Source organism: Rhopalosiphum padi, chromosome 2, assembly GCF_020882245.1.
Source record: "Rhopalosiphum padi isolate XX-2018 chromosome 2, ASM2088224v1, whole genome shotgun sequence".
Lineage (NCBI taxonomy): Eukaryota > Metazoa > Arthropoda > Insecta > Hemiptera > Aphididae > Rhopalosiphum > Rhopalosiphum padi.
Window position 1 is genome coordinate 41,661,545 of NC_083598.1, and position 18,695 is coordinate 41,680,239.

The following is an 18,695-nucleotide window of genomic DNA, read 5'->3' on the forward strand; positions in this document are numbered from 1 at the left end:
GCGTTTGTGTGTAATACTTTTATAATATTCCTTTCACTAATCTTTTATGTATAAATCTATACTACTACAGAATGCATTTATAGTACTCTTATCATTATATCAAGGATTAATGTTATATCTTGTATGTATATAATTTATTAGGTAAATATAGATACCAGCCGATCGGTTAGGGTATTAAACATGCTGTGGGTGCTGTGTGGTCAAGTTAATTTTATTTTATCGTATAATGCGAGTACCTATAATAAATATATCATATTATTATAATGTGATTTTTAAACAAAAAAAAAAATTCTCTAGGTCAAAACTAATTCATGTTTTTGATTTTTTTTTTTATAGATTAAAGAAAAGTTTGCCAAAAAAGAAAAACGCTGAATAGTTTCCACACATTTTTACAGTAAGTCAACAAATAATATTATTGTTAAGGTAATACCATTTATAAATGACACGATTAAAATGCGTTAACAAGAGCACATTGAATATGTATTGAAATTGTGAGAGAAAGTTTAAAAATAAATTTTATGTTGTTTTAATAGCCGTTAGGTCCTATTGCGTGGTAATAATACACATTCCAGCATGGATATGTGTAATTAACCCCGTGTATTTTTTGGCAAGTTTATCCGTTGCCGATTTGTTTCTGTATAATCGTTTAATACAACATTTTCGTCTCGTAACAATTATACACCTACCTTTATTTTTTACGAACTTTCGATTTACATAAAATAATACATAAAACTACTGTGATCGTATATAATATTCTTTATTTTTTATTTTCCATATTATATTGTTAGCAGCCAAGTTTCCAATATGTGTAGCATGTGTATGTTCTTTGATCATCACGATTACATAGGTATGCGGGTATATTAATCGAATGCTTAAAATCGTGCATTATTTGATTAATAGTTGTTCGAAGGGGGTTGCTATGGAAAGTCGAAATGCATTTTTGGTTTCTGGAATGTATATCGGTTAAACGAAAGTTCGTTGGAATTATGGTAAATGCTCGTTGTTCGCGTTAGCATTTTCAAGTATAATTTATATGCTCGTCGATATCATATTTTTATATTTAAATAGTTTTATGCTACGTGCTATGTTCGGTGTATACATCTAAACGAGAAGAATATTGAACTGCTAGGTGAATAAACATGTGTACACCAACACCAAGTACCAACACCTATAACAGATTATACATATTCATAATATATGTATAACATACTTTTAATATAATATTTTATATATCATATATTAAACAATCGGCATATGTAACAAAACGTGAGTAATTTCTTTTATTTAATCGTACCGATATATCGATAAATAAATTCTTTATTTCTACTTTATAATAATATATAACATATTGAGATGATGTCAGTGCACTATTTGTTTTCTCTTAATAACCCATGCGCAACATAGTAAATTTGCATTCAGCAGAACCAACATTATGCAGTTAGCTTAAGTATTATAATTGATTGATCTATATTATCAATCTTAAAATTAAAAACATTATCTGTGTTCTTACGTTGGCATATTAACGATAATATGAACATTTTTTCAATTGTAACATTTTACGTACTCATAAAACGCATAAATTTAAAATATCGTAAAAGAACAACGTAAGAATACTGATAATGTTCTTAACTTTATGTTTGATAATAGGCCAATTCATTCTAATACTCATAATAAAGCTAACAATTCAAGGTTGGTTCTACTGAACACAATTTTTTTTATGTGGCCCATGGGTCAGAGAAAGGAGAAACAAATAGGGCATTAGTATGCTTATCCTAAGTTCGTCTGTTTAAGTATAATTTTTAAAACTTTTTAATTAAACAATTCAAATGTTTTTAAACAATGTGTTTTAGACTTTTAGCCAATATAATATAATATTATATGGTATATGATACTATCTATTTGTATAATAAAACATTTATATTTTATAAATTATTAAGATATTATTTCAATGATAGAAATTCGAATCGCTGAAATTCTGGAATTTAGAATTACCGTTGTTCGACTCACATATACTTACCGAAAATCAACTGAGTTTTTAATAGTCAATTTTGATTCATTATATTAACATTATATATTTATATATATGTTTATTTGTGTTATTAATAAAACGAGTATCATAATCTAGTTTGAAAGTAGTTGAATTAAATTACTAGTTTTTACTAATTTAATGCGCTTTAACAGATATAGACTCGATAAGGTTTATTTATATACATATATATATTATTATTTATTATTAAAATGTATGATTTTAAATTAAAAAAACTACTATATTAATATGTTTTTTTTTATCTGGAGTGTTTCCAATAATTTTAGTATTAACGATTTTAACAGGTCTATAATTTTGGAACCATAAAAATATTTATTTTAGTTATAGGTAAATTAATATATGTAAAATGTTTGGTGCACTCGAACTGTAGTTGGGTTATAAATCAAGTAAATAATAATTACCAATCCAATTAAAAGTTTTAATACCTAGTCGGGGAGAGAATGGACGTAAATATTATTCTAGTATTCAGGAGCGCAAAGATTTTATTTCATCATTTCACGCTCGTTGCTGATAGAACGGTGAACGTTCTGTCGTCGTCGGTTAATCCAATAACGTCGTGGTATGCCATTTGATTAAAGCGATACTATTACAGTCATATATCGCCTATACGACACGAAATAACGGTGATCACACATAAAATGTATGAATAAGAAACGAATGTTCCGTGTAATAATTATATTATAAATAATAATAATAATAATATAAAGCCATATTTAAATGTAATAACTGCTGTGGTGGACTTACACGCGTCATATATAATATTAATATGTCACCATACGTATTACATAGTATGTAATGCATAAGCTGATCTCGTGCCACAGGGGTGGCGGCGGATTACGATCGGGATCGGTCATCGAATATAGGAGGCATATGCTTCGACGTACGATAAAAAGTCACGCCGACCAGCAGCAGGGATCGACTGGTATGCTTATTAAAACGACTTACCACGATATAGGTACACTGGTACACAATATATACACATTAAATCCGATTAAAAATACGGTCTACATTACATTAATGCGATAGGCGTTGAATAATGGTATTAGTATAATATTTGACTATAATATAATAATATAATATATAATTATTATGTGGTCTGATGGTTATTGCACCCGGGTTCAACGGACTGGTACACCGAAATATGTGTGTGTGTTGCCCAGGGGTTAATGAGAGAAGTCGTTGCGGTATTACCGGACGAGGCGGCGGGCGAGGGCAGATCACTGTTGCTGCAAGTGCGTCGTCGTAGTGTAGTGTACCTGCGCGGACAAGGTGCGATCCCCATCGTGCCGCCGTCGCCGCCTCCACTATTCACTTCTCTTGTGTCCATTATATTATTACTATTATAATAATTCCCCTACAATTCGACTATTGTGATACAAGAATCTGTGTACAGGACGTGACGAGGTCCGAGAATATAAAGAACAAGTGCGTACACTATTATAATAAATAGTAATATATACGTGTATACATATATGTACATTGTACATGTTCATATATTTATATACATAGCGTACCTGCAGTATACCTACTTTATGTTATTATTATGATATTATTATAATATAATATATATATATTACCTATATACTAGACGGCTTAAAGTCCGTGGGTCCAAAACGTGCGTCACAGCCTCACAGGTGTACGATAGATACAACCCCAAGGAATTCGTCTTTACATTGAATTTTTTTTTTTTATATTATTCGAACACCGATTTTTTATATACAGTTAATATTTTTATTATACGGCAACGTATACTAGTCTTTTTAGTTATCGGACTTACGAAATGTTTTGACAAACACGTTTCAAAAACAGAATCCACGATGGTTATATAGCTCGTATTTTACGATCCATTCTTCGTATGATTGTGAAATTCCTGACTGAAACTCATATAGAATATGTTTTCTCTAAGTAATTAATACAATAACACGCATATATTCTTTCAACTGCAACCAGATTTGTAAAAATAACTGAACAGCTCAAAATATAATCATTTTTGTTATTCTACGTTCATGTTGAATCTATATTTGAATTATATAATTTTTTTTTTTTTAATGTACCGACATTTAAATCATATAGCGAACACAATTAGTACTCAACGAGATGTTTATTTGAATGTATTAATTAAGTTTGTACAATTTTAAGATTAACGTTCTAAACGCGGCGTAATAATACATTTTAAATTGAAAATAAAGTCCTCGAGAAAAAAAAACATTTGTAACCTACATTAGTATCTTTATTTTTTCTATCACTGCTGCGTTTATTCTCACGTTTTAGAGAAAACTCATTTCACATTTCAAACATCGCGCATCGTTTAATGTTATTTTTATGTATACTCTTGAAAGGGCACGTTTGTAACCTACTCGCAGGTATAACAACGACCCTACCAGGTGTATCAGCAGGTACATATTGTATACCATAGAATATTGGTTATTGTCCGGTGGAGGTATTTTTTGTAAATTCTAGCTGAGAAAAATGCCCTTTATCCATTTTTGTTGTATTTCGACCATTATATGATATAGGTAGACCATTATTATTAGTAGAGCTATTGAAACCCCCGTGTATACCCTTGTATTCAAATATTTCAATGATTCGAATGATTTATCAAACATTACTACAATACCTGTTGATACGTGTGCATAACAACTGATAGTACGATTTATTTTATTGTATAGAAATGATTATAAAAGAAAGATAACAAAGTTTAAGAATAGGTACAATAAATAAATGACCAGAAACCGAATTCTTGTACAATATTATAGACATCTATAAACTGAACGGTTTTTATTTGGAAATGTACAACTATAATATTATTAATATAAAATATGTTGTCATGAGATATATCGTTAAAAAAAAGTTATGCAACTGTACTGAAATTAGCAAAACTGGTCATAATGACTCGAAACGTTTAAGATTCATTCAAGAATTCGTAACTTGTAAAACGTATCTATTTGTTAATTCATGGTATTTTAACACTTTTGGATGTGATTAAGAAAGAAGATTAAAAAAAACCTGTAATAACTGTCAACATATATATATATATCGTGTGTATGGATGTATGCACAACAAATTTGTAACTAAAACTGTATAGAGCTATATACATGTTTAGTTTGTCATTACTAACAGTTTAAACAACGTGATCAAATAAAATAATGAATACAAGATATAAAATATATGCTTCACTTTAATGTGTGTTAGTTAGAAAATCGTATCAATAACTTGACTACGAGTACAATAAGCATAATATATTACAAATATTTATTTTGTTCCATTATTAGATATAATGAATACAGAATAGTGTTATATATACATAAGTATATACATTTATAATGTATGTTTACATGAATCGAAAATCGAAACGTTAAAACGTCGCTTAAAACGCTTACGATTTGATTGAATTGTATTGAAATGTTGTCAACGCAGAGGATGACATCGCTGTGCTCGATTGAAGGGGAAATAAATCGACTTATTTCAATACATGTATTATAGGTAATACGTGGTGCGTATTATTAAACCTAATGCTAGACACACGTAGCACTGGCTAAAGTAGGAATTGAATCCTTTGAGGACGGGTACCGACGTATTTGTGTCATAGCCGTGTTTCGTGAAAGTATCTATCTAGACGTCTATGCCGTATTATTATAGAGTATTGAGAGTTAAATACTTGTAAACGTGCTACTTATAATGCATTCGCCTATTGTTTATTCTAAAACGACACTTAAGAACGCTGTTCATTTTTAATTGCCATTTAACTGACCTTTCTCCAAGATTACTGCACAGGCTATCATTGGTCGTATAACCAATACGCTCTGAGCTTCTCGCTTTATGATAATTGATAAACATGCAAGTCGACGTGTGTGTGTACACGTCACTCATATAACGATATTAGTCACGTGGGTGGGAGAATTTCGTTTCCTTCAGTTATGCAACGTTTGTTAAACACCAGGAATGTGTAACGAACGACCTACAATAATAACAATAATAATGGTTAGGTAGATATAATATGTAATAATGCTAAAATATGTGCTGCACCCGCGGCTGCACAACGAATTATTATGTCAAGGAATTCGTTAAGACTGTTAGAATATAATGATATAATATACCTACAAATCTACAATAATAATACCATGATCTGGTACATAGGAAACTTGTGTGTGTGTGATGTGACCGGCAACTTACCACTTTTCGTGTATTGCTCAAAATCCTACCTTAAGACGATAATATAATAGTTCTGGACAAACCTATAGTAAATCTAATACGAAAAGTGTATAATATTGCTTGTGTTATATAAATTATCGAATTATTTATTCATATTATGTTACAATATAAAATTTTGATAACACGTATTGAAAGAAAAAATTTACCGTATTTATGAAATCATATTTTAACATAATATAGTTATTATAATGTATGATATTATGATATTATGAAATAATTGTACTCGCCATTCGATAACACCACCGGTACACTGGGTACCATGATATATATCCCATTACCTTATGGAACTCAGTATTTAAATGACAGCCTTGGAAGGTAACCGGTTTGAGACAAGCAAACAAATTACTTTCGGTCATTTTTTTTTTCGTTTACAATATATTTTTTTATGCACACAAATAACACGATGTTTGGTAATACTATTAACATTCGGCGAGGTTTTGTCATATGTTAAGATTTTTATGGGTATTTGCCAGTATGTACACTTAGGAAACCAGTTTTGTCCAACATATTGAATTTCGTCCAACAGTCCCACGTGTCCGAGGTTTTGGGTCATGTATTAAAAGTGAAACTAATCAATATTCCAGTTCAACATGTAATTAAATAACGTAATTGATTTATATTCTTATTGTGATGATATGATTAAATCAATTTGACGTTTGCAAAGGTCGAGGTTAAGGGAAAATACAATATGCTACACGGGTACGCGAAGTTTAATGAAAATCCTTAGAGCTATAGAAAGTTGATAAACTCAAGTTCATAAATTTGATTATTTGCGAACGTTACGAAAATGTTGAATCGTGTTGGAATTCCGATTAAGATTATTGAACTATGAGATCACGATGCTATAATATATGTATGTATCGAAGGTCTTTTAACTAGGTAGAACTTATTAATATTTAACGTGTCATAAAATTAGATCGTTAATATTAACAAATCGACCTCAATAGTTTAAAAATAAAATTTTATAAAATGAAAATAAAAAAAATATTTATTAAATGTCTTTTGAAAACTAATTACAAAATGAGATGGAATATTATTCGTACATAGTATCTCTTCGAGCTATATTTATGTACTGTGGCATTCGTATCAATTTGATCTAAGAAGGTACACATATATACGATAAAAGTAATATAAAAGTAACTCTTCTTAAAGTTATGAGAGGAGATACCATTATTACTTGTAAAACTATATATCCTTCAATAAATTATGCTTTAAAAATTCTTCTGTTTCCTGATTTTCAGCGCTTATTATTTCAGAGCACGGCGTCATAATGGTTAGGTATCGTATTATTATAAAAACCAAGTACGCAATATACGTAGTCGGTTAACCACGAGTTGAAATTGTTTAATGGTGTACAAATCGGCTTCATCCATCGATGTTTGTGGGAAGTTATATATTATACCAATAGGTAAATAAAATGAATACGATTTCTATGAAACCTAATAGTCATTGTTTATAACTATAGTAATAGGAAATACATTATATCATATAATTCATATAGTTACCGATTGACCTTACCCTTGTACCGGATCATAGTTTCAGTATAGTTTCAATAATCATCATATAGTTATAGTGTCATACTAATAGTCATGTCACTTTAAATTTTAACTTTATTGTTTATTATATATGTTATTTCCTAACTGAAAGTAATTTAACAGTTTTGATTTATTTGTATACTGTGCAATAATTTACCCATTTCGGATCCGTTCAATAATTTTGCTCTATAAAATTAAAGTCTCGATTTATTGAACGCTATCATTTTTCAAAATTTGGTGTGTGGTGATAGGTATATTGATTATGTATCTATATAAAATGGCTACATGTTCTATCTGGGCTTCATAATATTATTTTAACCATCGTAGTAGTTTTCGCTAAATTTTGTCGCGTAAAAAGGAAGTTTTTATAAATAATTCACTCACAGGTTCAATAATAACATCTATATAATAAATTTAGCTCGTTAACTTACGTAACCGACGTAACCGTTAACCAATGTTAGTTGTTTTTCAAAAATATACAAGCGTTTTTATAACGATCCGTAGCTCATATTGTTGTCGTCATGGATGTGTCAAAAATGAATAGGTATATAAAATCGTGGTACCGGATGTTTTCTATCAATAATCGACTATATTTTAGAGGTCGTCGACACAGACTTAGAATAATACTAGTAACGAAATCTATTTGGTAAAAAAAAACAAAATTGCTTCAATATAATCTAAAATATTTAAAATAACTTACTAAAGTGATCTTACAATTTTAATTAAAACTTTCAAATTATTATTTAATTTATATTATACTTGCATAGAAGCTTAAAATTTTTCCATTATTTTAGGTTGGGTTAGGTTAGCGTACTTAATACCTAATACCTAATACCTATCTTAAACCATGTTATAAAATTATACGACGTAAAATAAAATAGATCTATAATTTTCAATTTGTATTCTTCGCTTATACCTGTTTACGTAAGTTTCAAATTTTCTTATCCTTTCCCTTAATAGTTCATATAATAATTGTTTATAATGTTTATACTATTCATTTATTGCTGCTGCAGGCAAATTACGCTTTTTTGGAATTTCTATTTTCGTTATGTGTAATCCGATGTTAATTATCTTTACACGTATATATAATAATTCGACAAAATATTATATATTTGGTATTTGTATGAACAACTTAATTATATAGTGAAAACTAATGATTTTAACGTTTCTTGACAAAACTCAATACAAAAAAATTATGTTAATGTAACATAATCGTCTTTGTTGTTCTTGTTATATTTTATAATTTAAATATTTCTATTCCACGTGTATGAATATTGATAACTTAAATAAAGTATAATCTTAGGATTTTTACCGTTTAATTGTTAAGTAAGAAACATGAATAAAAATTTAAAGAAAAAATTATTTTTTTTACTTAACATAAGAGCATGTTTTAAACATTTTTAATACATACTATTTTATATTTTTAACAGTTGTATAAAAATCTAGACCCTATAGCCGTAAATATATTGAACAAGACAAACTATAATATATCGATACTTGTATAGTTTTATAAATTGTGGATAGTCATTATCATATTAAATGTTGGTACTTACAATCGATGTGTAGGCAGTATGTGTTGTATTTTTTCTTAATATTATATAGCATTTTATAAATATATAATATTATAATGCATATATTATAATATTATAATTTATTATATTTTAGGTTTGGCGAATTATGTTTTACTTTCTTTGACGTCATATACATAATAATTAGTAACGCTACCATTAAGCCACTTATTAGCCGCCCATAACTAACTCATGTTTATAAGCGCACTGAAAGGGATAATTTATTCGCGACTACGTGACGATAACGCTGAAAATCATGTAAAGGTGGTACTTCAATAGACATTTCACGTAATTCCAAAACGCATACTCTGTTAATTCGACGACCATAGGCGCATGTAGGGTGGGATTTAAGAAGAATCGGCCACTCTGAAAGAAATTAAACTTTCTTCAAAATCGATCAATATAAAAAATAAAAATAAATAATAATAAAATTGTAGAAACTTTTTCATAATAATTAATAATATTTCTAATTGATTCTGCTAAGTGCTAGTTTTCTTTACTATGTAAAACGTGAAGGATCGTTGTCCACCGTGCAGACAAGTACAAAACGTAGCTAAAGTTGACAATGTTGCAAAGGCTGTTTAATATCCAAATTTAGGAATACTTAATAGTCAATATTGAATATCGATGTGTCATAATAATTAATTATAGTCTTAAATCGATTTGCCACATCTAACAGGAAAAACAATTTAATATTGTGATTATTAATTAATAATCAAACATAACATAATAAATGTCCTGAGTGCAGACTCCTGACTACCAACACATATCCTAAAAAGTTTTTTTTATTCTATAGAGTTATTTTGGGGTTTCTGAGTAAAGCTTTCTTACGTCCATTACCGTTCATAGGGCTCCATCATCAGTTTATTTAATTACCTAAATTTTCGCCTATACGCCGGCAACGCGTATAATATGCCTTATCGGTTGGTGTACAATCTGGAGAAATTATCATAAACCATAATATTATATTAAGTAGTATACCCTACCCACCAATTCTTGTATTATAGGTCTGCAAAATCGTATAATAGAATACACGCGCGTGATAATTTTTCCCACACTGCAGCAGCGAAATATATGGTAAACGATACCGTCTCGATATCATGTAATACGTGTACACGTGCGGTAACACCACACTCTTTTGTATGTATGGGACGATCATACACACAAAAATAACATATATATATATAATATTATTTATTTTTTACGCGCATGTGTAATACGCATTACAATATTATCAAGGTAAACGAGAACACCTCTGCTGGCTGCCGCACATCGAAATCCAATGAGCCTCAAATTTCGTATGATATATCATTATAATATTAGGTATGTGTTCCGCGTTTGTTGTTGCTACTGCGTACATTTTACACGGCTATTTATATACCTACTCATCGATGATACGATGCGCCTGCAGCAGAGCGATGCAGTTTGTCGTTAAAGAAATGAGAAAATTAAAAATTAAATCGTGGTTTAGCATTGCACGACCTTCGGCGTTGTTGTGTTAGTTCGATCTGCGTAATAGAAACGATTTCACGTATTACCTCGAGAATTTCAAAAGTTCAACTCTGTCTCTTCGATATATTTTGTATAATATAATTTACCCAAGAAACTTCGACACCAATTAAATATAATATTTTATGACATCTGACGCTGTGTTTCAAGGGTGACCCAAATAAAATAAATATTCAACTTTCTGTCACCGCACAGATTGTGCAAACTTGGAATATTCAAACGTAGCTTGTATATTATATAGTATATACTATATATATATATATATAGTATATATATATACCAACAACGGCACCATAAGGCCGAGATAAATAGCTAGGGATTGCGATTAAGGTATATTATATAATACCGGAGTTTCCTGAAATGCATTAAAACTTATTTTCTCGGTTCACCTTTTGTACCTGCGCGCATAGTTATTATTTCACTACACCAGAACTTAATTTTTTTGTTTTATTCTCCACCCTACCATAAAACCGCATACGCGAATACTTCCGTTTTTCTTTGTATACTAAAACCAAAATCATTGTTGTCTACCACCAAAACGTATTCATTCTTTTATACTATTCGAATCGGGCCAAGTTTTCTATACATATATATAATATATTTATAATATAATATAAATAGGTGACATAATGGTCTTAGGTACATGTAATCATGTTTGAAATACGTACAATACTGTCTGAAAAATTATAATGGTACAAGTCTTATTGTAGTAATTTCTAGACGATAATTTATATATCATATATATTGCATTATTATGTATATGTTTTCTTCACCAATTCGTATTATTATTAAACATTGCATTTTAACCACTAACCACAGCCTTTGAAAATGTATTTTAACAGTAACGATTGTCGCAATTTTATTATATTTAGAATATTGTATCTTGAATCAAACGAATAAAATAGTATTTTAATAATATATTTTGATAGAAAACGATAATATTTGTTGCCTTCCGTTAAGATAAATATACCATACATTTAAAAAAAAGAGCAAATGTGACTTCCTAACGTGGTATATATCAACAGTTGTCATTACATAGACAAATATATAAAAATAAGTAAAATATTATGTAATAATAATATTGTCTAGCCGTCGTTAACATGCATATGACAATTCTATCGTTAAATACCGATAGCTTTTCGCAGTTTAAAGTCGTCTGTCTTAATATTTTTACCGGAAATTACAACGCCCGAGACACACGAAAAATATATTTTTTATCTTTAAATAAAATTATCGTCTAATCACAATTATAATCGCGATGGCCGCGGTGCGTTGTAATTTCCGTTTTATATTACGTTATAGCCCCGCGGGATATGCAAAGAATATTCGTTTATCAAAATGATAACAATATTATAAAATATGGGTTAATAATTCGCACATATAGCACTGCGCGTGCAAGTATACGGAATTTGGGGGAGAGCCGGATCACGTTTTGTGGTATGACGGATAAACATTATTTAAGACGCTTGTCGGGTCTTGGTGATGCACGCAGGATTTTGATTAAAAAGACTCAATATTATATATGTAATATCTATGTTATGTATAATATAATCGTGTTTTATAATCTATACGCGTACGATTTAATAAAAATATATAATTACGAATGATGTATGTAACTTTTAAAATTTGAATTCGTCGATACGCTGAATTCGATGAAGAAGTACCTACCTATACAAATATAAAACTATATTATAAGTAATAAGAAAATTAGTTTTCATAATATTATTTTAATATTTTTTAAGTTCAGGTACTCTCCGAAAATCGTATCGCCAAGTTTATGTATTATAATATAATATTATAATTTATAATTATCGCGTAGGGCTGACCGCAAAACAACGAGTTCACGGCCTCCGAATTCCTATAATATTATTATTTTTATTTATTTTCGTACGCAATCCAACCCGACGGCGGTCCAGTTTTAGGAAAAAATTCCATTCAAAAGTTGTTGGACAACGTATAGTTCTACAGTCTACACACGTGTTGAGAGACCCTGTCCGTCGACGCGTCCGTTACCCAGCGACCACTTTCACCTTTCCGGCTGGACCTCTCCCGCACACGCGTGTCCAACCCCTCCCTGAGACAGTCTCGTTATAATGTAATAATAGTCCGATTGGACACGTATACCTACCGCTGAAAACAATTTATCCGTCTAGACATTGGTAACACCGTATATACCTACTGTGTTTACAAATAATAATATAATATATAATGTGCTGCGGAAACTATCCTGGAAAATGTAATTGGAAATAGGTACACACACCTAAGACAAACTGTAAAGGAAATTACGAAATCAAAACATACTAAATTTTGTTGGCCGCCAAATAATAATGATAATAATAATGGTAAATAACAATATAGCTGTAAAGTATATAATACGATAATATTTAACACGATTTGGCTAGTGAAGGCCGTATCGGTTTGTTGGACAATCGAATACCACCGTTAAATGCCTTACGCTTATAATATACTGTAACATTTTCAACTTTGTAAATACATGTACATACTACTTATAAGTTATAAATGTGCTCAAAAAAATCGAGATTAAACAATTGCCCGATTTTTATTATGATGACGCGTATTTTCCGTAAATTGTTTTCGTTAAGAACGTTTCGATTTTTTCGTTCGATTCGACTTATTTATCTATTTTTTTTTCGAAAATACGAACTATTGGTTGGAAAGTTGCCAAACCTATTTGCTCCTTAACCCTCAATTTTTTGGAGTCCTATAACAAAACGAATTGATTACTTTTGGCGTGATTCGTAGAATTTTCAAGACCGGGTGGGTTAGGTTGCCAGCTTTTAGAGAAACTTTGTCGTGAGGCTCTTAGCATTCTTCAGCCTTTCTAAAACACTTTTAAAATTGCAATATTTCACTTTTACCAAGTGAAAAAAAAAATAAAAAAGTATAAAAAAAATTACATTTATTTTAATTTTATACATTTAATTAGTATAACATTTTATTTAAAATATTCAAAATAATAAAAAATGCAAAAGCTTAATCTCTGAATACATAATATTATATTATATGGTAATTGCAAATGGCTATTTAAAAATAGAATAATGACGTAATATAATAATACCGTGTACGAATAGATAATAATCTTATATTCAAATTTTACATTTATTGTAAAAATAATAAAACAAATGTTTGTGTAAACTAACTGTGGTATTATTATAGATCTTTTTAAATTTATACAGACAATATAAACAATAATTAAACATATTTTATAACTTATAATATGGAAATTAACGGGATAACTGCTGCTATTTGTTGCTGTATAATTTAGTATGTTTATACTATTTAATTTATAGAACGTCTATAAATATCTTTATCTATATATATAAACGTATAGGAAATATGATAACATTAATTAGCTACAGAATATTTCTAATATATTTTGTATTAAAACAAAATAAACTAGCAATAAATATAATTTTATAAGCTGAATAAATTAGCTATATAAGTTAATGAATTTTATTAGTTATGTGAAGAATACATGTAGGTATACATAATATTATTATATTTATTTAATAATAGGTATACCCATAACTAATTTATACGTTTTAAAAAGTATCAAATGAATTGTTTTATACATAATAACATTTTTTAAAAATCGTTGAATTGATCTTAAGTGATGATCAATTGTAAAATAGAAAATTTTGTCTTTAGATATTTGTCATTAAATAATTCAATTTCCGCTGGTTTTGAGGTGAATTTAACCTTGTGACACAAATAAGTCGAAAAAAAATATTTTTTTTTTTATGTTAAACACTATACACAATTATATCTAACCGCTTTGGCTTAACTCTAAGTCATAAATAATTTTGACAAATTATTGAAATTCGCCCGTCAGTAGATCAGTTAATGTGTTTATTATACAATTCTTTTATTCTTTTCACAGGTGATGACACCAGTCATTTTCTAGTGCACCTATAGTTCATAAGAAATTGTATTATAACGCACACTAAACGGTGGTTAGTCATTAGCGACACGCTATAATATACCAATTGGCGGTTTTCATTGGTATAGAATTCAATACTCCAATTGTAATTTAAATTTCAAATGGTTCTGTTTATTGTATATACTTTTGACCTCATTTAGTTAAAAATTATCACTCAGATTAAGAAGATCCAACCAGGATTCTTACAAATTCGTTAAGATATTAGTAAATACGTTTTATCGAAAAACTAGAAAATGAAGACTATAATATATTACACACTTTTATAAAAATAATAAAAAAAACTATATAGATATTGTTTGCTTAAGTTATGTATAAACCACATGGCAAAGAGATCGCGTTTGTATTATTTGTACCGAGGTTCGTCGATGTATAAAAAGTAGTTAGTTACTAGTCCATTTATAAATCGTTATGAAAACTATATATCCCCAGTATCAAAACATACAATGCGATTTGTGATGTCCCAAAACGTCTGCAGTTGTTTTATGTCTTATTATCCTAAGGACAGCTTTCTATACAGGTTCTGTGTTCAGCTTCTTTACAGGACTATTTTGTCTCCATCCAAGATATGACAAATATAATATGTATATAATATAAATGCGTATTAGTATATTATACATGGAATAATTAAATTAGTTTTAATTGATGTTAAGAAATTTAAATATTATTTTCACCTATTTAAAATAATTATTTCTATATCACTGCGTATATTTGAATAATGAATTTTAATTGAAATCACTGTATACAACCGAGGAACTCGCTCTGCTGTTTAGTACTTTTTAATTGAGTTGTCGCGATTATGGACGTGTTAATTTAAATGCAATGATAAATATAATCGTTTACGATGAAAAATGATTCTGAGCGGAGACTAGCTGTCAGCCTTTATTTCTAAGGATATTTTACTACATTGTATCTATTTTGATATTAGGAAGTGATTTATTTTTTTTATTCTTAATAAGGTTGGTTGAACTAATTTGTTTGTAAATTCGCATGTATTATTATAATATTACTTGCTGTTATAACTATAAATTCCTAACTATATTGGAATAGAATAGGTTCATGATATAAATAGCTTAAATTAATCTAAATATATTGAATACTTCACTATATTAAGTGAATAATAATAATGTATTTATTGATTAAAAGTCCTTGAAAATATATTTTTTAAATTACAGCAAAATGTCTAAAAATTGTACTTTACTTTTTAAGATATTTAGCTGTAAAAATCTAAAAACAATGTATGAGAAATATTGTGTTAAGTTTTATTAATCAATATGAAATTATTTAACTCTGAATCTTTAATTACAAAATAATTAATATATTTTCATTATATTGATGAATTTCCAAAACATTGGTATTTTAATGTTTATGAAAATAAAATTGTGATATGTATTTTTTATATTTCTTGATAATAATATAGCTTAACTGCATATATTTTTTTGTATTCTGTTATATCACATGTGTTTTTATAAAATTTAAAATTATATTAATACATATCTTCTATTACATTGATAATATCAACATTGTGTATAAAATTGTCTGAAAATAAATGTATTATTATGATAAATATGAAAATATTTTAATTTAATTTATTTATAATTAATTACTAAAATTAAATAAACTATTGCATGTTTTTTTATCTAATACTAGTAGGCTTTATTTTCCTTTCTAATTTTTATTTAACTATCTGATGACATAACTTGTTTAGATTATAAAGCCTTCTCACTGATCTCATATAGTGATAAGTATACAGCTGGGGTGTCATATGGAGTTCACGTTAGGTATATATTTGCGTATATAAAATCCGATTTACCTATAATAATTAAGTCTTCCCTTAGTCTACAATATTATTTTATACACTTTATATTATAGTAAATATAATTATTCAGTTTGTTTCCAAAATAATTTTTAATATGTCAATTAATCTTAAATAAATTTTACAGCTTTGACATGGTAGTATTGTCTGTGGAAATCTGAGTGACTACAGGGACTACGGGGACATGTCGACAACCAGTGGCGGTGACACAAACTACATGCAAGAGAACTCGGTGACTACCTTATACAACGGTGATCGAACGGTTGTCAACCATAGAGTGTCGCCACCGTCTTCGTCCCATGCTGACAGTGGTTTAGATAATTCCTATCCAGAATCATCCGCTGGTGACGCTAAACTCATTATAGACGTGCCCGACTTTTCCAGAGGTATTTTTGTATAATAAAATTGACTTATAATGTGAAAAATGTTCAAAAATTGTTTGATATTCCCAACTTACATATTTTATTTTTTTATTTAATTCTGAGATTATGAGATTTTCGTAAAATTTGACACATATTTTAAAATACATTATGTTATATTGAATAATATTTCTTTAAATATATATAAAAATAACCTTTGATGTGTAAATGACATAGATATTATATACATTTTTACTTTTTATAGAAATGGAAACACCTCGCACGGGTATTGATAACCCGAGCTTTGAGACTGATAAAACTGATGTACCAAAACCTCTAACTAACGGGCATAATGGTACCGTTAATCAAGAAAAGGATAAAATGGCTGAAGCTGTGAATTTAGAGTTAATTAATATGAAACCGTTTGCTAAAAGCATTAATGGCAAAGAAAACGGAGTTCCCAAGAAAAAAAAAGAAACTGCCGTCAATTTGAATGATACGTACGAAGATTACTTTATCCCTGTGAATGAGCACAAAAAATACATTAGGTTAGTGTTTTACATAAATAATGAATTAACTCTGGTAAATTATAATTTTTATGATCGTTATACGTTTATGATTTATCACAGGGGTGGAGAAAAACTGTATGTAACCAAAGATAAACGAGATATGAATCAATCTAAAAAACCATTTATTTGTTGGGTCTTTGGCTTAGTGTTATTAGCTGCTGCTGTCATTGTCGCGATCTTAGCGTCAAGTAAGTAAAATCGATTTTTATTATAAATTTAAAATTAATTCCATGTTTTTTAGCTGGTGTAATATTCAATAACGAAACCGCAGTGGAGAGTCGAAATTTCATGGAGAACGAGAAAATCGCTGGATTTGGTAATCATCATGGACATTTCTCATCAGTCAGCCCCCCTCCTAATATAGATAGCTCGAGTCCATTCAGCCCTCCAACCACTGATATGTCAGGAGTGTACCTTCCTAGAACCGTGCAAGGTGAAATTGTTATCGACAATATGCAATTTACTCCTGACTTAGCAAACAGATCATCCACAGAGTTTATAACATTAGCTAGTTCAATAGAAACTGAGGTAAACAGTCGTTAAATTAAAATTTTTATTATTACTATAATATTTCATATGCTTTCAGCTAAAAAATGCTCTTTTTAAAAACCAACCATTAAATAGTGTTACTGATGATATACATATTAAAGTTTTTGAATTTTCGTAAGTATTGTTTATTAACTATGGATTTAAACGGAATAACTTTAATAAACTAACTATTTATTTATTGTATAGTTCTGGAAGTGTAGTAGCTAAGTATAGAATAGGCTGGGAATATAAAGATGACAGTGAACCACAGGATCTCATTGATGCAGTTACTCTTTACACTCGATTGGATAGTTATTTACGAGAGTCTAATGGATTTTTATACAATTATAGAGTTCCTATCCATAGATTGCGCTCAGATCGTAAGTAAAAATAAACACTAGGTACCTTATTTTGTATAAATAATACAATATTTAAACCATATTATTATATTTATAGCTGTTTTGGATAAATGCAAAATAAATAACGGAAAATGTTCACATTACTGTTCTTACGATTATACAAGTTTAGATTTTGTATGTTCATGTCCGTCTGAACTCATCATAAGTGAGAATATGAAAGACTGCAAACGAATTA

At 28.9% G+C, this 18,695-nt stretch overlaps 1 protein-coding gene across 1 annotated transcript in view; it reads left to right on the top strand.

Moving 5' to 3' along the window:
• LOC132923241 (uncharacterized) overlaps positions 1-18,695 on the top strand; it is a 53,189-nt gene that overhangs the window by 26,758 nt on the left and 7,736 nt on the right. Inside the window, exons 2-9 of the mRNA XM_060987096.1 lie at positions 337-394; positions 16,773-17,031; positions 17,270-17,552; positions 17,634-17,761; positions 17,815-18,101; positions 18,160-18,236; positions 18,309-18,481; positions 18,558-18,695. Coding sequence (XP_060843079.1) covers positions 16,830-17,031; positions 17,270-17,552; positions 17,634-17,761; positions 17,815-18,101; positions 18,160-18,236; positions 18,309-18,481; positions 18,558-18,695 — 1,288 coding nt within the window. The 5' untranslated portion in view covers positions 337-394; positions 16,773-16,829. The remainder of the gene's footprint in view (positions 1-336; positions 395-16,772; positions 17,032-17,269; positions 17,553-17,633; positions 17,762-17,814; positions 18,102-18,159; positions 18,237-18,308; positions 18,482-18,557) is intronic.